Source organism: Phoenix dactylifera, chromosome 3, assembly GCF_051530095.1.
Source record: "Phoenix dactylifera cultivar Ajwa chromosome 3, Ajwa_hap1_PhDact_Kaust_v1.1, whole genome shotgun sequence".
NCBI lineage: Eukaryota > Viridiplantae > Streptophyta > Magnoliopsida > Arecales > Arecaceae > Phoenix > Phoenix dactylifera.
The window spans coordinates 55,768,488-55,789,145 of record NC_143192.1 but is presented as its reverse complement, the minus strand read 5'-3'; the positions used below and the strand labels follow the sequence as shown (position 1 = coordinate 55,789,145).

The 20,658-nt window shown below is 37.4% G+C and overlaps 1 protein-coding gene and 1 long non-coding RNA gene across 4 annotated transcripts; both read right to left on the bottom strand.

The window, feature by feature from the left end:
* Positions 1-4,078: 4,078 nt before the first annotated feature.
* Positions 4,079-6,549, bottom strand: LOC103706457 (uncharacterized). Of its 2 annotated transcripts, none has more exons than XR_015976830.2 (3): positions 6,131-6,549; positions 4,631-4,799; positions 4,079-4,509 (listed from the first exon to the last, which is right to left on the bottom strand). It is a non-coding gene; the product is annotated as an uncharacterized LOC103706457 (long non-coding RNA). The 2 variants fall into 2 exon arrangements; XR_603977.6 differs by having other exon boundaries at positions 4,631-4,763; positions 6,131-6,542.
* Positions 6,550-9,678: 3,129 nt separating this feature from the next.
* Positions 9,679-20,228, bottom strand: LOC103706456 (synaptotagmin-3-like). 2 transcript variants are annotated; one of them, XM_039116445.2, is made up of 12 exons: positions 19,859-20,228; positions 18,533-18,631; positions 17,681-17,731; positions 17,422-17,545; positions 16,436-16,554; positions 16,253-16,354; positions 16,029-16,103; positions 12,825-12,901; positions 12,159-12,408; positions 11,693-12,058; positions 10,050-10,178; positions 9,679-9,966 (listed from the first exon to the last, which is right to left on the bottom strand). In XM_039116445.2, exons 1-12 carry the CDS (start codon positions 19,973-19,975, stop codon positions 9,838-9,840), a joined length of 1,638 nt encoding a protein of 545 aa, XP_038972373.2. In that variant the 5' UTR covers positions 19,976-20,228; the 3' UTR covers positions 9,679-9,837. The 2 variants fall into 2 exon arrangements, with proteins under 2 accessions (XP_038972373.2, XP_038972390.2); XM_039116462.2 differs by lacking the exon at positions 18,533-18,631 and having other exon boundaries at positions 19,859-20,121.
* Positions 20,229-20,658: the final 430 nt, after the last annotated feature.

Below are 20,658 nucleotides of genomic sequence, written 5' to 3'. Positions count from 1 at the left end.
GGCCCGCAACATACACCGCCACCTAGTCTGCCGCCCCGTTAGCCTCACGATATATATGCATAGTCTGAAAAGTAATTCCCTCCCTCACCATCAAGATTGTCTCTTTTAATAAAACCAACCACTAGCGTTTCAAACCTTCCTACTCTTGGTTGGTTTTTCCTTCTTCTTCGTCTTCCTTCTCTACGAAGTAACTTCGTAAGGATGATAAAACTTGCATGATACTTGGAGAATGGTCTAAACCAACTCGATGCTTACAAAGCCCCACACATTTTCTTTTTTTTTTTATACATGTCGGATGATTTAAATTAACTAAAAAAAATATATTCATTTGAATCAAAAAATAAAATATTAGAAAACTAGGTAGAAAGAACAGGTGAGGATATCTAGAGAGTGGATCCCATATGATTCGCCGTATATGATGCCTTCCAATCAGATGTATTGTTCATTTTTCTATAAATATAAGAAATCTTAAAATATGGTAGTGATTACAATAGTCTCCAACACGAGGACTCCAGAAAGGGACGACATTTCATTTCTCATCCATAAGATTAAAAAGGTATCCTACAACTGCTTTCACCAGAGATCTTGTGAATAGAACAACCTAGTTGCATTAAAAGCTCTGGAGATCCTTCCCTTGGTGAACCTCAAACATATGGTTTGGAACATGTGACTACTGATATATTTATTACATCTCCTTTTCTCTAAGACTCTTAAATTAGCAACGTAGCACGTCTATGAATCTATCGAAGATGGGATCGCTCTTAGTAATTGTTCTCCTTTTCATTCTCTCCTTTTTCCCTCTAGAAGTTTTGCTTCTTCAGGTGACAGTAGATGAAGCCTAGTTTAATCCTGCTAGGGTTTCATGCATGAACCCAATTGTTTGGATAAATGTTGTTATGAACGGATCATATGGAGGCCAAGCTTTGAAACCATCTCAAAATGTTACCATAACGAAGCCAAAGAAGTTTAAAATTGAATTGAGGAGATTATCTCTCATCTTTTTTCTTAGATACCCATTCCGCAGAAGCATTTGGATCACTTTTACATCTTGCCTTTAGAGGCCGGCCAACAAATTTGCATTCCTTGTAGACTCCGTGGAGGATAGAAATTTCAGCTTGCCTGAGAAAATCTTGGGATCGGCTTCTGATGGCTTTGTTTTGGCATATATGGCTCGATCGGAATTGTAGGATATTCCTTTGCAGCAGGCAGTATTCTATATTCTCAGTTCTATAGAAAACCCTATAAGCTTTTTATATTTTTGGCACAATCTCGGGCCTGTAAAAATTAAAGAAGGGCACAACAAGATGTGGAAATATATTCTTTTTTTGGTGATTAATCCTTATTTTGTGGTCTTTGTTTGGAGGCTTCTTATCTCTCTTCTTCTTATACGTAATTTTCTCTACTAATGAATTTGGGGAAGTATTTCACTTCCCCCTTTTATACAAAAAAAAAATATTTTTGCTTTACTACTAAAATCATTATCAGCTAGCATGAGATATTGTGAATATTTCATATCTAAATTGATGCCGGCATCAGCGTCTCTGGAAGTTCTTTTGAAAGAATTTGTTTTAGTAGTATTTTGCTTTGAAGACCAATTATTCAATTGTATAATTTTGTTCATAAATTAAGAATTATTCCAATGCTCACATCTCATTGCTTAACAATTAAAGGTTTTTGATTTGAGCCCTAGACGTGCACTCTCAATCATTTGGATTTGGATAATTATAGTATAGGAAGATCTATTTCATTCTCTTGGAAAAAAAAATCTGTTTTTTGCTGTTCATAGCTCATAGTCCGTACTTTGTTATACTTTGGTACCAGCCATTCAACTACTAATGACATCCTCCTTTCTTTAAAACAATGAGCAGAGAGGAATATCAACTCCTACAACCATGATTCATGGATCTAGATCTTAGTCATCCGTGAATTAATACTATGCAATTTATTGGTTGAATTTGTTTTGTTTTTTTTTGATTAGTAGTATAATGGGAAGAGCTATAATTGCTGTTGTCATTTTAAAACCCATCAACTAAAATTAATTGCGGAGCTGCGGGAAGTGCTCGTAGTTGTTATCGAGGGACTCGGTACTCCGTGTCCTACGGGCCTTACAGGAGAGATGGGACCCACCGGGAGCGAAACGGGATCTCAAAAATGACCGTTTCACAGGGTGCGAATGGCCACGATGATCCGGACATGATACCCTCAAACGTGTCACGTGATACCTGATGGAATCTTGTAGAGATCCGAAGCCCTTAAAATAATAATAATAAAAAGCCATGGGCCACATATCGGTCATCATCGGAATCCAGCCTCCATTATTTTACTCTTATTCCGAGGTCAGGGATCTGCATCCAGCCTGCCCTATTAAGGAGAGCTTAAGCCTATGATATTATGGAGGAGAGTTGGTGTTGGGCTCATGGGCCTCCTTAGCTATGTGGCACTTTTTGCGAGCAAAAGAGATGCCACCAAGGTGGTAGCTCAATTGAAAAGGGGCGTTTGCTTCCAACTAAGTAGTTTCATATTCAAAACATGCAGACGTCGATTAAATTTAAAGATCGGATGCCCCATGTCTGGACACGGGATCTGAAAGCGCTACTGGCCGGCTGGTACCAACGTCGGGATGACGTACTCACCCGTGAGGAGGTTGCCACGTAGATGGGGCCGCCCGCAAGATAGGGAGGGTATGAGAAATATAAGTATGCCTCTACCTCCGAAGGGGTAGGGGGTGCTTTCTATCCGTATCGGACATGTCCTGGTGGGAGAGGGGCTCAGTATGGGGTTGCTACGCGGGTGAGGTTCTCTTTCCCCCCTTCACCCTTTTTTCTAAGCAAAAAAAAAAAAAAAAAAAAAAAAAAGAGATGCAAACCATACAAGAAAACTTCAATACTTTTTGTCTTGTATTCGTAACTAGTATGCTAAGGTTTTAGCTTTGAATAAAAGATTCACTCCCTTTATGATCCGGATTTCCTAGTTGGCTGTAGATTTGGCAAGTCTAGAATTAAAAAAAGTACAATATTTGACTTATTTAAGAAATTAAATTTTATAATCTAAGATTATGTTGGGATAAGCAGACTGAAAATTTTATTAGATTCGTGGATTGTACTAGTACAACCCGCAAAATTATAGAATTAGAAGTTCTAGATGGATTGAAGTCAGATTACAACGAACGTAGAGTCACAACGATGCGACTGCTGCGATGTGGTTTCTTGATGGAATATGGTCTTGGTGGAAGGGGTGGTAAAAAAATGATGCAGAGCTGAGGTTCCTCTTTTATTAAAAGATTGGGTGAGCTGCATATAATAGTAACACTCTAGACTCTTAAGAGACTACAATGAAATAATTCTCTTGCATAATTTGTACTAGCCCCGCTATGCGCCATGTTCAAAGTGGGTATTGTTGGAACTGAAGAAATTCACTGCATATAACTTTCTTTTGAATGTAATTGAGTCCCTCATCTCAAGTCCAAACTGTTACATGTGTAACTCCCTCGTGCCAATTTGAACTAATCCTGGCATTTGGACTACCCCCCGATTAATTAGGTATTTGATGTTATTCATTTATGATTTATTATTAATTTTTCATTTATGATTTATTATTAATTAAAATCTGCTGCATCAATTTTTACACAACCCGTAATATATATATATATATATATATATATATATATATATATATATATATATATATATATATATATATATATATATATATATATATAATCTTGTGCCCATGAGACTCCCTATGGTGAACATCCACATTACTCATCTTACTGTTAGGTTAGCTGCCAACTTGTTGAAGACGCACGTTGACTTGCAGCTGAAAAACGAAAAAAAAAAACACCATGGAATGCCATTCACCACATAACGAACAACTTGAACAAAGATTTTTCTACCAATTTGACCCGATTTCTTCAAGAAGGAAGCATACTCCAATTCTCTGTTATTTAATCTTTGTACTTAGGACTATATTGTGCATTTTCCCTATTAACTAAAATCAAAAGAGATTATAGCTACATAACAATGATGACAAGGTCCAATCACAAATATTCCATTCCAAACATTTCACTGTTCTATGCGGATAAATACAAATATAGGGCCTCTGTACTTTTTCTCATTAAGAACAAAATGATTACCAAAGTAAATTGAAAATTTATTCAGAGAGATTTGCTCTTACATTCAATATTCAACATGCTTTCTGCTTCTCGATAACAGCAGTCAAGCAAGGATGAAGAAGCACGAAAAAGAGAACGGCATTAGAAGTGGAAAACTTTTCATTCAAGCTACATAGTTTACCCTCAGTGTGATTAGAAGGAAAACGGAGAATTGCTGCCTTTTTAGTAACAAACTATCAGAAAACAACAAATTTTTTCATAGTAGTATGTCGAACCACATGCTGTACCCAAACACTAAAGATTCTTTCAAAAAATGAGATCACGGTGGCGGGGGTTCTGGTTCAAACAGCGGCGGACAGCAGCTTGTGAATAATCCGCAGCAGCAGAGACACCATAAGCTGCAATGTTTATAAGGGAGAAAAATAATTTTTTGGACAAGCCAAATTAGTTTGCAATTCCACTGTAAAACAAGGGAGCTGCATTTTTGTTTGTCGGAAGAAGCAGTAATTGACAACTCACCATAAATCCAGGAAACCAACCGGTGGTGGCGCGGGTGCTGGCGGGAGGAGAGGCACCTCAGGAGGGGGTGGCGGAGGAGGGGGATCCATTCCAGTATGTCGACATGAAATGATGAAAAGCAGGTGGCCGCCCCCTGCATAGCATGAACATATTCCTGATCAACCACCAACTACCATTCAAAACATCAGTATCCAGCTGATAGTCAGCAACATTTGAATTCATGACTTGAAATAAGCAAGGGGTAGATAAGGATTCTTAAGACTCTATGGAAATGTAATCAATAACTATAAGAAGCAAAGAGCGAACATAATAACATCCATGGCTACTGAAAAATCATTACAGAAAACAAAAGGTCATGTCTATAGCCAATAAAGTGGCTTAAATGCAAATAACTAGTCAAACCAAATGTAAGCACTGAAGAAAAAAAAAACATCAAAGAGACGGGAGAAAATAACCACACTAAAAGAACGTCCCATACTATACACAAAGAAACCCAGTCTCTGAAGTTATTCTGCAGCAATGCACAAAGGGCTGGTGCCAAATTAGAGCCTAAAGAAAAACAATGACATAAGTAAGTTGCTTAAATTAGCTATCAACTATTTGGAGCAATACCTAGGATTTGAATCCTGGACCTCTTGAAGGGCAAGTAGGTGCCAACCAACTTAGTTAACAATTGTTGGCTAAGCTCAGCTGTTAACTGCATTGCACAAAGTATATCAAAATGCAAAGAAGAGATATATAAAAAAATAATAAACCAATTTCTTTTTTTATGACACCTATCAACATAAAGCCTGTTTGGAAAATCTAGCAGAATTGGGCTGGATTGCCCGTTGGATTATGGATTACACAACCTTTTTAAATAAAGCTCATATCAACCCAATCCCTCTCCAGCCTGCAGTCCAATAGGCTCATAGATGGGATTTAGACCAAGACTAGGATGGGTCGTTCGAAAAAAGAGGTTGAGCAGGACCCAATTCCCCTAGAGTGGGTCCAATCCTACTGAATTTCCCAAATAGGCTCTTAGATGGAAAGTTTACCCGCTTGTTTGTGCGCTTGCATCAGGATTTTGATTTTCACGGGACCTTATTGCTTGGAAAACGCTAGTTCATATATTCTTGCCTTAGCCATGCATCTAGTAAATGATGAAGTAACGAAATCTTTACGATGAAAAGACATGGACTTAGATTAATCTAAGACAAGGTTGCATGCTTCTATTATCAAAATCAAGAAATACTAGTTCCAAAAATCAATCTTGACAATTGACATTAAAACAACAGTAGGTCATCCAAAATGGTGGAAGCAATGATCGCAGTAAAACGCTTGCCAATATTAAAAAAAAAAAGACAGCAATTAAATAACAAAAGAAAGTACAATAGAATAGAACATCAATAGAGAGGGGGTCATCAAATCTAATATACAATAGAACAAAGACTTAAATGCTTTCAAAGCTAAAAGTTGTTTTTTTTTTTTTAATTCTTCTTTTAAATAAAATCAACTAACCTTCTTGGTCCGGCATTTGCCTCAAAACCCTCTTCATCTCCTCAACCTCCCTTCCCGAGCCAAAGCATGGCAAGCCTGCAGTCGAGAAATCCTAGCGTCCCGAACTCTAGTGCTCGAAACCACATCCTGTCCATTAAGATCCCATCTTTCCCAGCGCCGCAAGCTTCCCGACCATCCCGCATCCGATTCGATCGGCGGAACAGTGGCCCGGGCGCTCGTTCCGCTAGGATTGAAATGTCTCTCCCGGAATATGTCGACGAATCAAGAAGATGCTCCTCCGCCGCGTCCGCAGCCGAGGAAAACGAGGGCTTGGGGGCTGGAGGCGGAAGAGGGACGAAAGGTCGGAGCTTCCATCGGAAGAGCATCAGAGAGACGGTTTCGAGGTGGAGAAGGGAGAACAAAACCCTAAACCCTTCTTTTGAGTTCACGAGAGCCAACGGTCTTGGCCCTGGCCCGCGGAAAACTATCGGGGTGGTAATTGGCCGGCCCAACCCCAACTCACATGGAGCGCAACTAGAACTAGGCCGGGCATGGGTTGCTTTAGGCACGGCCTGGGTGGATTTGCGTTAAAATCCCGGCCCAACTCAAAACCGCATCGGATTCGGGGATATTGGGCAATCCAACCTAATCCGAACGCAAGATTTTTTTTTTTTTTTTTTCTTAATGAAGAGGAGGGAAAGCCATCCGATTTTTATTAAAAAAACAATTTATAAAACTAATTATAAAGAATTTGCAAGAAAAAAAAAAAAAGAGCAATAAATTTTTTTTACAAAAGATAGGAATATGTAAGTAGACCTATTAAACAATTCAATAAGCTGAACAATCTTCTAAGTAATTTGAAGAAGCTCTGTATCTTCAGTGTGCAACTATATAAGCCTGAACGCAAGAATTTTATTTCATTTCTTTTTTATCATCAGATAAATTACGATTTGATTTTACTTCAACTCTTTTTTTTAATATGAATTCAATACTACCTGATCTGCCGTCAAATGTGAAATATTTCGCTTTTTTCTTTCATTACGTTTAAAAGTCTTGAGTGTCTTGCACCAAATTTACATTTTGACCTGAGGAATCCTACAACATCTTGAGAAATTCCAAATCTGTGGCTCCAATTAGAGGAGGATTCATATTTCTTCAGCTGTTTGGTCAACCTGCCTTCTCCTTCCGGATTTCTCCACTCTCCAACAAGGAACATCATCTACGCCATTTCCAGGAGTCAGTAGGATTTGTTACAGAAATTTCATCTGAAAACCACTGAATGAAACGATCAGCTGTAGGATTCTCCTGGAGCAGAGCCATATTGTAGGTGACAACCGTCATACAGATAGAAGTGGTAGAGACCAAGGTCGAGTAATGCGAACAATGGAACTACGAGCCCCCCATTTTTTCTTTTTTCTCTTTTTTTTTTTTCCTTATGAAGCGAGTCAAAGCCACCGGCCTTTATTATTTAAAGAAAAGTTTATATAAACTATTTATAAAAAATTTACACAAAAAAAAAACACAAAAGAGCAATAATTTTTTTTAAAATAAGTGACTTGCTAAACTATTTAACAAGCTGAACAATCTTATAAGTAATTTAAAGAGTCACTCTAAGACGTTACCCAAAATAACTAGGCATAATGTATTATTTGAATTTCTTGATCCTGTATAAGTACTCACTAAACACGCACTTGCACAGATCATCGTCTCCTAGTCCACATTGGTTATGAAACGGATCTGGTCTGATACCATTTGTAACAACTCAAGACCTCACCCAAAATGGTTTGCTAGAATGTATTATTTGAATTTTTTGATTCTATATAAGCATCCAAAATCTATCCAACAAATAATCAATGTGAGACTAAACATACTGTTGGATGGCATTACTTCTTCGGAGAGATTTTTCCTCGGAAGCATCTCAATGAAAGCACCAATGTTGGGGGGTGGCTTGGGGCCGAAAGCCACCCTCCAACATTAGCATAAATCTATAAGAAATTATGATTGGTCTCCCCTAACTCTCCATCTTTTCCTCTCTTCTTTTTTCTTCTCTTTTCCTCACTTCTTGCTCTTTTCTTCTTTCTTCATTTTCACTAACTCTCCTTTCTAATCTTTCTAGGTGGGCATTTACACCGGCTAGGGTAATTGATATATTCTCAAGAGTTCGGTTTCGACTTTCAAGAGTTCAGTTTAGGTGTTGAGAACTCCCCTCTAAAGCCTCAAGCCGCGCATTTTCATCCCACATCGTCACTTCAAACCTCCTTTGGCCGTCACCCAAGGGATGATCCGACTCTCCTCTTTTTTATCAAAATTTTGGAATAAACACCACTCAATCTTCTCCAATTACAAGAGTTTACAAATTAGAAATCTCTCACCCCGAAAGAGACGTCTTGATACTCTATTTGCTCTCTATCCGGGAGTTGGAAAAGGGCACGAGGTACTACCACTAGCCTTCCTCTTATGCCGTCTCTAATATACCCTACACCGAATAGTTGGGTCAAATAGAGCCGGGTACTACCATTAGCCTTCTCATTGGTACCATTCCTATGATGAGCAATATAGAAGGATCAATCTGTTTCCTTCACAAAAACAAAGTGCACACTCCTCTTTTTGCAAATAAGAATGCAATGTTGCAGAAATTTAAGTACCCAATGCATGCATAATAAACTTCTAATGTACCCTTCCACAAGCTCAACAATTAATATGAAGGTATCAAGAAGCAAACCTCACTTCTAAGCATGCAATGTAATGTAAAACTCCTTATTCCAACCCAAATCTGAAATTTTCTTGGATTTAAAGGTGTTACCTCTTTGGAGAGACCTTCCTTCGAAAGTCTCTCAATGAAAGCACTATTGTTAGAAGGCGTTATCTCTTTGGAGAAACTTTTCCTCCGAAGTATCCTTATGAAAGTACCAATGTTGGGGGCTGGCTTGGGGCCGGAAGCCACCCCCCAAAACATTCGCTCGCACAGTTCTCACACAATCTTCAGTGTGCCACTACATAAGCTCTGATTTCCGTAGATGGGGATCTCCATCCTCGCCATCGCTGGCCACACCCCTGCTCACCCAAGGTCCAGTTGTAGCGGCCTCTGGATACAGAGCATCTAAAATCTTCTCGGCAGAATCCGCCGCGGCCTGTTTTCTAGGTCTCTCTCGAGCTGTTCACCGACCGGTGACAGCCCAAGCTCCTGAACTTGGATGAGGCATCGCGGCCACCTCCCACCAGGCGGCTGGCGAGGTGCGCTTCCTCACTCGTCTCTTTCATGCGGCCAAGGTGCGATGTTTGAAATAACGATTTTTATAACGTTATAAAAATTTTGAGGATCCATCATTGCATCATATATAATTATAATGAGAAATTAAATAAAAATGATCTTTTCATCTAAAAGAACTAAATAATGATCATCATCAAATTCTAATGATCTTTAACTTATCTTTAATTCTAAAATTTACAGTTCCTAGCATTTTGATTTAAATAAAAAAGGATGTCCAATGAGAGATGTTATCAAAACAACCCTAACTGGTTCTCTATCAAGTCGACGTGTATCACTCATTCAATTCACACAAGTGCTATGGAAAAGAATTATAGGTTGTATATATTCTGATGGTGTTTTTTCCTCTGATATGTTCCAATAATTTAGTTGTTCATAACACAAACTCTCATGATGAATGTACAAATGGAAAATCAAACAGCTCTCTTACGATGAATATGCAACATTTATGGTCATAACATCAAATAGTGCTCCATTTAATCTCAACGTCTATCATTCCATTCCTCGAATTTATCAAATGATATCTTTCGTTTATGCGGCCGTTGTTGACAACATCTGAAAGATTGATATCTACGTGCCCCATTGATTCCTATGGCATTAAAAGAGGTGAAATTAGAAGGGAATAACATAAAGGAAAATAAAAACAAAGAGGACTGTCGGGATTTTCCTAACCTTTCCATGAAAGCTGAAACCTCTTCGTTTGCTCATCACTTCTATGTGAATTTTCTCATCTATAGGGGCTTCCTCTAACATGAACTGGAATTCTTCACTCCATCTGGGATCCCTGCTTTTCTTAATCATCTGAATATAGATCGACACGGAAGAAATATTGAGATGCTTATCAACATAAAAACTGACAATAGAGGTAACAAGGGTACTTGCTGTTGTAAAACATGCGATTTCTAAATTATGAAATTAAGGGGAACAAATGGATCATCCACTTTTACATCAAAAAATGACCTTTCACCTCCTTTTCGAAACAAAAAGCTTCACATAAGTTACAAATTTGACATGCCTTGTGATCGTAATATACACCAGGTATAAAAAGATAGAAACGATGCTCAATCAATGACAAAAACAAGACACAATGATGTCCTATGTGAAATGGAGTCATTTTGATCAGATTTGAATCAAGCATAAAGAATAACTGACAGGGGAGAAGGGGAAAAGTTTAAGAGCACAGGAGTTCCAAATAATAGGCTTCTCCAAACCAATGACAGAAGATGAATCATCTTAGCAGGCTCGAATAAAAGTGGAAGATAGCATCAGATTTGGTAGCATCAAACTAGTTGGAACAAACAAGATAAAAAGATTCCACATGAGAATTAAATTGAACTTTGTGGAAAGGATAGTGAAAAAAGGAAGGTCATGTCAGGAAGTACTTGTCTACTTAAAAAGAAACAAATTAGAAAACAGATATCCAGACAGTCATAGCACCAAAAAAATGTAGACAGCTCTTGCATAACTAATATTAAATACTAATGATACCATTTGACAAAATGTCAAGCCACAAAATGCTGGCATTAAACTCAAATGCGGATAGAGGATTAAAATGGAAGATGCGTTACAACCAGAAAATAAAGCAAAGGATGAGGGAAAACATTTTTTTTTAAAACAAAAAGAAGTGTTAATTTGATACACAAGATTTAGACACCCAAGAAGAAAAGGGGTTAGAGGTTAGAGGTCCACTGTTAAAACAGCAGGGACACAAGCATGAACATGCATGCGTGCACAAAAGAAAAGAAAAGAAAAGAAAAGAAAAGGTCTGGTGGTTAGAGATCCGCTGAGAATAATAGTGACATGCTCATACAATACATACACAAAAGTAAGCAGGAGTTCAAGGTTCACTAATACAACAGTGCATGCACACATGCACGCACAAGAAAAATCCTGTATTTCCTTTTTTGTGTGTTTTTAGGCGGTTGGGGGATGGGGGATACACATCCACTTATAGAACAATAGTTATACACATCAAATGAGAATGATCACACATGCATGTATGCAAGAAGGGGTTGAAGAACCACTAAAAAAGCAGTAATGATATATATCAAGAGGCACACATTGCCAGCACAGCAAAAGACATAACCAGTCATCAATTAGCTTACTTATGGCAAATAGACAGATGAACTGCAAGATAAAATGTTGGAAAAGGATTGTAAAGTAGAAAGATCTCGCTCAATATGTGTTAAACACCTCAATGGAGATGTATTAAGTCAGAGAGTGACAGCCGAGGACACACATGCAACCAAGAAAACAGCAATAAATTATAGTTGCCAACATTAAGAATGATAGCTCAATAAGTGATTTAAACTCACCTTAGTTTTCTTCTTTTCTCCTCTGAAAAGGATCAGTGCATAAGGGTTATTGTGATGCTTTCCTTCTACATTTTCGGCACTTTCAATGGTTACCAACAAAACCCCACCATCAGACGATACATCATGGGAAGCCCTGCTGATGCTACTATGCTTAACATCTCCATCTAAAGTACCACTTAACGTGCCATTTTCTTCTTTAAAAAGATCAAATGTCAACTCCACTACAAGCTTTCCTCTGTTTCTTTTATTTTGTAGATCATTGGGGTTCAAGTTCTTGAGAAGATCAACCGTGAACGTCTTTGTCTCATGAGGAGTAAGCAAGCGAAGGGGAATTACTTGCATGCCCAGCTTATCATGCATTTTAACCTATCATACAAATGACTGCAACTTTAGATATGACATCCAGTCATTCACAAGAATAAAAAATGAAAAACATGTATGAATTAACATATGCAGGGAGCTAAACCTTTTCCCAGTCATAGACATGCAGCTCAAGAACTTGAGTCTCAGGGTCTTTCACTATAAGCTTGAACTGTTCATTCCATTCAGGATTCAGATTACTCATCTTTATCGAGGTTTTCTTCGATGGTAGTCTCTCCCCACTCAGTCTGAGCTTAACATATGGATCAGATTTACCAAGGAAATCCATTTTGCGTAGATTAAGTGCACGAACAACCTTCACATGTAATATACCAACAGGCTTCTTTGTGGCTCCACTATAAAAAGGAGATATCAAAACTTCAGACTATCCGATCAATAATAATTATGTAACAGTTTCTCTAGGAAGCATACTGTGGAAATCAATCAACAAAATGGAATGCAATTATTTATTAGGCTATTTCAAAACATTCAAGATTTAACATCATAAATTAACTAGGCAAGTCAGTGCGACATCTCAAGGTGAGTCTGCCAGAAACCAGTTTTTTTCCACACTGCAAGCATCAAAAAACCTGTTTTGTATAGGTGACCTTTAGATATTTACTTCTTTCTTGATTTTTGACATTCCATTTCTAATGATATTTGTATAAGAAAGTGTTGTTATAATCCCAGAACAATAGAAAAATTGGAAGAACTAAAACTGATCATTAAAACATAAAAGATAATCATGAAGAATTGTTGCACTTGAGCTCACCTAGCACCATCTAGAATTGGTACTTCTAGAACTTTGGGCCAATGGTAGAGATTTGAAATTTGTGTTGCAACTGTTTCCTGTAAATGGCAGACAAGAATCATAGAAGAGCAGTTAGTTCTACTTTTATAAAGTCTTTGTTCTACATGCTAATACATGATTTTAGAGTAAACTTTCATTTTCATTAAATTACAGAAGAAAAGTAAGCAACCACACCAAATTCTCTCTTCAATTCCTTATTGGAGTGCATTTGTATCCATGTGCACATGTATGTATCTTCATGCGTAGAGAAGAGAATATCTAACATAGTTATCCTATAACGACTTATAGGAAATCCAAATCAATGGCACACCATTTATCATGATCCGCAAGACCCTAAATACCTAACAAAAAATTCAAATGCTTTAAAAAACTATATATATACATCATGTGATTAGTAAACCATCAGTTCTCTTTTTTGAGAAACATGGAGGGAATGCTACCACCAGGCTTTGAACACTGGACCTCTTTCCAAGTGATAGGGATGCTAACCAGCTGAACTAGCAAATTTTCATTAACAAACGGTTATCTTAGTCTATGATTTGAGGATATCCCGATCAATCTTTATCTATGATTTGGGGTTATCCTAAACCACAAGAATTTTAGCCTATATTTGAAGGTGCTATGAAACAAACTGAGTAAATCATCCATGCATTGTGGCATAGGGAAAAACTACTTAGCTACATTTTCAGAACATTAAATCCATTACCACATGAGCATATGTATGTGTATTTATCTAGATATATGTATATTTATCAAGAGATAACCTTACAGACTTAAAAAACATCCTAAATAAATCTACGAGGAAAGAACTCATAGCAAGGTTTGCTGAACCAGTACCGGAGGGCGTACCGGCGACTAGTTCGGCATAGTATGGGTCCGTACCATATTGTTCTAAGATGTTTTGGACCTTTTTTATATTTTCATATTTTGAATTGAAGTTGGCAGATGGTTTGTTGAGTTCACAAATGAAAGTCAGCAAATGGTTTGCTAACTTCAATTCGAGATTTGAACATAAAAAGGAGTTCGAAATAGAGGACCGCAATTGCGATCCTCTGCTTCGTTCCCTTTCTCCCCTATTCCACATACAAAGATTCATTCCCTTTCTCCCCTATTCCACATACAAAGATTCATTCCCTTTCTCCCCTGTTCCGAAGCGAAGACAATAGGGACCGGTCTAGAACAAAGATGGTAGTGTCAAGGAAACCCCACTCGGAAGAGGGAGGAAGAGAGAGGGGGAGAGAGAGAGGGGGGGAAGAGAGAGGGAGGGAGAGATAAGGGGCTTAACTGGGGCAATCCGTATTGTTGTTGGTCGGCGAGGGGAAGACAAGCACGAGAGGATGCCAGAGATAAAGAAACTAAGCGAACAAAAGTGGAAACCCTTGAACTGCCTTTTATATCATTTCGATGTGGCAAAATTAAGGACCAGTTTGGTTTGGTATGCCCCAAACCACTTGATTCGGGATGGTTCGGTGAACCTTGACTCATAGTAACAATGGAGTTAGGGAATGTGGTGGCAACAAGCTTGGTCAAAGCCTTGTTGACATGGTTTACTCATTAGTTAGGAGGTGGAGATGGCACTGGAGGAAAGAAGTGGTAAGATGTGGCCATAGTGGAGCTACTGGTGAAGAGAATGGAGGGTGTTGCTGATGAGACAGTAGAATGTCAAGGGATATGATGACTTGGCCAAGCTTGAAGATTAGACATTTGATAGAGCATAAAGAGAAGGGTAAGGTCGAAGTCAAAAAGCTGAGCAACACTAATTTACGCATTAAAAGGACTTTAAGAGCTACTAGAGGAAGCCGAGGGATAAGGTCTAGCCTATGTCATAGCATGTGGATCAAGCCAAAGCGTAAGCGAGGGGAATGAGGGCAGTGAATAACACGGATTTAGAAGAGAATGAGTGTGTGGAGAGAAATAAGCATGATGGATTTGGAATGGGAGATGGTAAGATGGGTTTAGGCCCTTTTTTTATCAGGATTGATAAGAGTAGTGGGGAGGGGAGGTTGGACCACAATTATGTAATTTTATGCATTGTAAAGATAAAACATTAAAATATATTGCTCACATGCCACATGCATGACATAAAATAATTTAGTAATTGCATATTTTCAATTACTATAAATCCATAAGATCTTTTGCTTGCATGATTGGCATAAACTAAGATTGAGCTAAATTGTTTCTCTGTGCACTTGACTCCTTGTATATTTTGTATCATTTGATCTTGCATATCTTTATTCATAAGAAATATTAATATTAGAACAGGTTTACATGTTTGCGATTTCCACGCTTAAGATACACTAAACCGTAAGTAATTCCTACAAGTCTTAATGTTAGAATCTTAAACCAAACAAATAGTGATCCAGGAGGATCACCAAAACCATGGTTCATATAAGTCCCACATAGGGCAAGTACCAAAAAAACAAAATCTGGTGCAGCATTTACTAATCCACCCTTTAATCATTCAATGTAATATCCAGAAGCAATAATTCCCCACCTGATGCCTGACTTCAGCGTTTAAGGTGTCAAAACAACATGTTGACAAGCACTATAGTGGGTCAACCTGGTGAACAGTTGTTATGGTCATTGTCACTTACTATATATGCTAAGTTCAATTGGAACATAACTTCTAATCTGAAAAAAATTCAACTAGAGATACACTACAGTTAGGATTCCCCTCTCCCCTTCCATCAAAAAAGAAAGAAAAGAAAAACAAAATGGATAAATTTTATTGTTTATAATAAATCTGAGTTACTATTCATAAGTAGACACTACCTCCTCCTCTGACTAGTATAAAAGAAGGGCACTGTGATGCTTTGCTAGCCTCTTAAGGAGAGGTTTCATGACCTAAGAGGTGACTATCCTGCTTGCAATTTTCCACAAATATTTCTTGATTCTCCTATCCTTTTCTTTCGACTTATTAGAAATTCAAGTAAAGCTGACTGGAGAAAAAATTTGATCATCATCTATATTTAAAAGAAAGAGCGTTCATAAAAGGAAAAAAGAAAACCTCTAGAATCTCTAATAATGTTTAAAGTTACAAATGCATTGTCATGGTGTATTTTGCTAATTTATTTGCAGACAGTTCACCAAATGTACTCCACTAAATTCCATAACCAGTTATCATCTTCAAACTTAATTCTAACCCAAACAGATAGAAGTTAAGACCTGAATAAACCGATACAGGCCGGGTATTGCCATGATATCTCCACCCAGCAACTTAAGTCCAAAGTCCACACGTGGCTGCAATAAGATTGAAGAAGAAGATCAGTAGCTTTGCTGTGAAATATCATCTAACAATACGTACATACGTGCGCACATACACGCACATGCACGCAAGCAGGCACGCGCAACATGCGTACCCACACAAGGACACACACACATTCAATTACCTTTTCCATTAAAGACACACTCAAATTTGCAAAGCATGGAAAGCTTGGCACAAGTGGCTTTAGAGTAATCCGTGGTACCAAAAATATTTGTAATTGCAGCAGCTGTGAACACCAAAAATGTCTTATTAGTTGCATATGTTGCATATTGTTTTATCCCCTGGTATGACTTGGAACATATCTGACCTGCACTGTTACTCTGAAAGACAAAAGCTTAAGGATTACAGATATGTTGGCATTGCCAGCCCAACGCACCCCAGGCTCAATAGCTAATTGTTTCTCTTGAGTTTCATAAACTTTAACACCTGTTAGATCGGAAAGATGAACAAGATAAGCAAGAGAAAGAATGAAGTTTACTAACATCAAATCTTAATACCCTAAGAGAGTGAGTATCAAAGGACAAACAAACAACCAAGAAAAACCTAAAAGAACATTTTAAACCAGCTCACCATGTTAATATAAATAATTTTGTTGAGTTTTAGTTAACTTTTGAAAATTGAACTGACATTAATAAATAAAAGGCTTATTTAAAAATAAAAGGCAAGTCAAACAATTTAAGGAATGCAACAATAATAATATATTTGGAAATTGTTCTAGTGCAGAAAACAATTTAAGGCTAAAAGAACACACACACACACACACACACACACACACACACACACACACACCCTCATTTATTATAAATAAAAGGCTTATTTAAAAACCTTCAGATTGCAGAAATTGTTCTAGTGCAGAAAACAATTTAAGGAATGCAACAATAATAATATATTTGGAAATTATGACACAAATATAGCAGAAGTTTGCCTGCAATAAATCACATCATCAAAATTTCTTATAAAAGAAAAGAAAAGAAAAAACTATGTCTATTTTATGAGCAGATTTTAAGCAGATGCCGTACAGAATTTACTGCACTTTACATGGAGAACTGCACTTAGATTACCTCATAGTTTTAAATATTTCTCAGTTACATGTCATGAATGATCATGTGCTTAGATGATATGACACATCAGTCAAGTTCATCTCCTACTTCAATCCAAGACTCATGCAATCATATTCAAAATATTAAAAAAGATTTATTCACCAAAGTGAAATTGCCAGAGTTTTTTCCTATGCTGCATTCTGAAAGGTTTTTACTTAATGCTAGTGCTTAGAGGAAGAGAAAAGAAACGCACCATGAACTGTAGGTGGAAGAGTACCAAGAGTTAGATGGTCAAATTCAATTGATTCTATGCAATATTTCCCAATATATTGATCAAATATTGGCTTTGTTGTGCTTCTTATTGTACTGCATATTGCCTGTGTTCATTCATACAATTTTAAGACAATGAGCACCAAGTGAAGTCATTATCAAATACCTGCAGAAATACCTATTCTAAGAAAAACAACAAAAAATTCAACTCTACTGAATGAAACATATAAAAGTTGAAGAACCTTATCTAGGTACGGCCATATATCAAACATAAATTGATTCATCCAGTCAACCTGCAAAAGAAAAGGGGAAGAACTCTTAACAAAATATACACATTTACTAAGGCAGAGCAATGAAATTGCTAGGACACAATTGTTATGATGCATATATGTGTGCTCCATGTGATGACTTAGTGTACAATTTTCTTTTGTAAATTCAGTATTATACTTAAAACTTTGATCACATCAAAAATCCTAAGTAGAATTTAGTGCATGTCATTATGCTTCCCATCCTTTGGTTTTTCTAAGATGTCTTGGTATGACAGTTACCTAGAAAAACATCTTTATGTCCACTTGGCATTGACACTAATTGGAGATCATCAATCCAACTTGGACTGCTAACATTAGCTGCCATGTTGCTAATATCAGTAATTGCACCATCTCCAAAACTTAGTTAGAAGTCAAAATCCTTATAGGACCTTAGTTCTTTGGTCCAGGAACTTCACTGTGGTGCTTATAGACAACCAATTGGATGATTGGAACATGGGCACCAAAGCCGTACTTTTGCCAACAAACTATAAGTTGCCATGGCAATTGGAGAGATTGTTCAAGCTAGATCTCCCTCATTTGTAGGTTGTCCATTCTCAAACTTTGTGCTTTGTGCTGTTCAATTAGAGCATACTAAAGATCGCATTTCCCTTGCTACAAAAAAAAACTGTTCCTGGTTAAACATGGATCTAACAAGTTACAACACATTATGATGATTCAATTGGTCCTACAAGGCCTTGGAGAAAGAACTGAATTTGCAAGAGATCATAATTAAGCCAATAAAGATCTGAATATGGAAAAGCTCTGCAAGGATATAAACAAACTGACCCGGTCACAATCAGGATTTTTCATCCACGATGGAATCTCAGGTAGGAGTGCATGCAAGGTTTTTGAATCTAACTCATTCAAGGGTCTTATAATTGGTTCCTGCCAGAAGGAAGCACAAGAAAAAAGGATAAACAAAAATTACTACATGAGCAATTTAACATGTGTACCTAATTATATCCATATGCACAATAAGTGTTGATGATCCAAAAAAATAATGATAATAATTTCTGAAGTTTTTGGTTCTTGACAGGACTGGCCAACATAGCTGTGCATTGCTCATTTCAAGATCTCTTTCAATGCAGCCGGATTGGTTTTCCCAGTCTTTCTTATATGAAGCATCAACATCCAACTTTTGCCAAAAATGCATTAAAACAGAGAAATTATATATAAATATCACGTTGAAGATCCAGTACAGCAAGTCAGGAAAAAAAAGAAGAAAATATCAGAACCCAATAAGATAGATTATTTCAGTACTTTTTTTCAGAAAAGTGAGGCAAGTCAAATCAGGACCATAATGTCACAAAAATCTTACACTTTAGCAGCTACAGCATCTAAAATAGGAATTCATTTTATAAAAGACTAATTCAAAGGCACTCTTACTAGAATTATGCTAAAATATGGTTGAACAATAGAGTCATTTGATCCGAACCAAAAAGGTAACAACTCAACCAAAAAAAAAATTCTTACTGAAGTTCGCTCAAGCAAGCAAAGATATTCCTATAAGACAGTCTGCAGTCCCATCGAACAATGTCTTATACTGAGTTTGGAAAACATGCACAGCAGGAAGAAAGAAAACAAATCAGCCAATTCTTTCATGTGATGTCTAAACGCCAAGGAAACAAAACCCAAATCAGAAGAACACTCTCATCGGGCTTCCTCCACAGTCAAAGGAAATCAACAACAGAACATCAGGTTCGATCAAAAACCGACATCAAGAAATTTGCCAAAACCCTCATCTCGTTTCTCACTCAATCCATCAGGTGTTCAAAAGACAGACCCAACAACGCCGCTCTTTTTAAAACTATCGAAGAGAACCAACAACGAAGAAAAAGGCCAAAATCAGAGCCTTTTTTCCTATTGGGTTTCCGGCACAGCAGACCAAACAACGCCGGCTTCAGAAGAACAGAAAGCAAAGAAAGATCACATTTTTATCTCAAAATCTATTACGAAAAGGAAAAGGGAAAAAACATGAGAAAAATTCTCATCGACTTTCTTGGTTCTTGCACGAAAAAAAAAAGAATAATGAATCAATAGTGAAAATCATCGAATTCTAAAAACACTATAACAACAAAAAGAGGAATTGGATTCAGAAGAAAAAAATCTGACCTCTTTTTCAACATCAGTTGGCTGGAAGTATATGTACAAGAAATAGCCGAGAAGAATCCCGATGGGAACGCCGAATCCGAAGCCGACGATCCCCAAGAAAGTGCCCACAAAGCCCATCGTCTACTCTCTCTCGCGCGCGCAATCATCGAATCGAATCGAGATGGATTGAAAAAGAGAAAGCAAAATAGGATCGGGCGGCTTCGGCCTCGGGAAGAGACTTGTCTCCGGAGAACTCCGTCCCGAGACGGAGAACGGCAAGGCCTAGGAGTACCCGAATAAAACCGCCAAAACTAGTTCTTTTTCGGCCAACGGTTTCGACACGTTAGCGTTTGAAATCACGCATGTGCCACTCTCCTTTTACATAATGCCTGATTTGCTCCGTAAAGGCTTGCCTCTTTTAATAAAAAAAAAAAAAGGAGAAAAGATTCTCTTTCAATAAAACCAACCACTAGCGTTTCAAACCTTCCTACTTTTTGCTGGCTTTTCCTTCTTCGTCTTCCTTCTCTACGAAGTAATTTCGCATGAATGATAAATACTTGCATGATACTTCTTGGAGAATGGTCTAAACCAACTCGATGCTTACAAAGCCATGCACATCACAATTTTTATTTTTTATGGATCGGATGATTTAAATTAACTAAAAAAAATATATTAATTGGAATCAAAAAATAAAATATTAGAAAACTAGGTAGAAAGAACAGGTGAGGATACCTAGAGAGTGGATCCCATATGATTCGCTGTACATGATACTATCCAATCAGTTGTATTGTTCATTTTTTTATAAATATGCAAAATCTCAA

What these genes read in the sequence shown, in the direction of transcription:
- LOC103706456 (XM_039116445.2), bottom strand. Translation starts at nt 19,975, where the DNA reads ATGGGCTTTGTGGGCACTTTCTTGGGGATCGTCGGCTTCGGATTCGGC. An exon ending in GCCTGTATCGGTTTATTCAG is followed by an intron (nt 12,902 to 16,028) that starts GTCTTAACTTCT and finishes TGCCATTTACAG; the next exon opens with GAAACAGTTGCAACACAAAT. An exon ending in GAGAAAAGAAGAAAACTAAG is followed by an intron (nt 10,179 to 11,692) that starts GTGAGTTTAAAT and finishes ATCTATATTCAG; the next exon opens with ATGATTAAGAAAAGCAGGGA.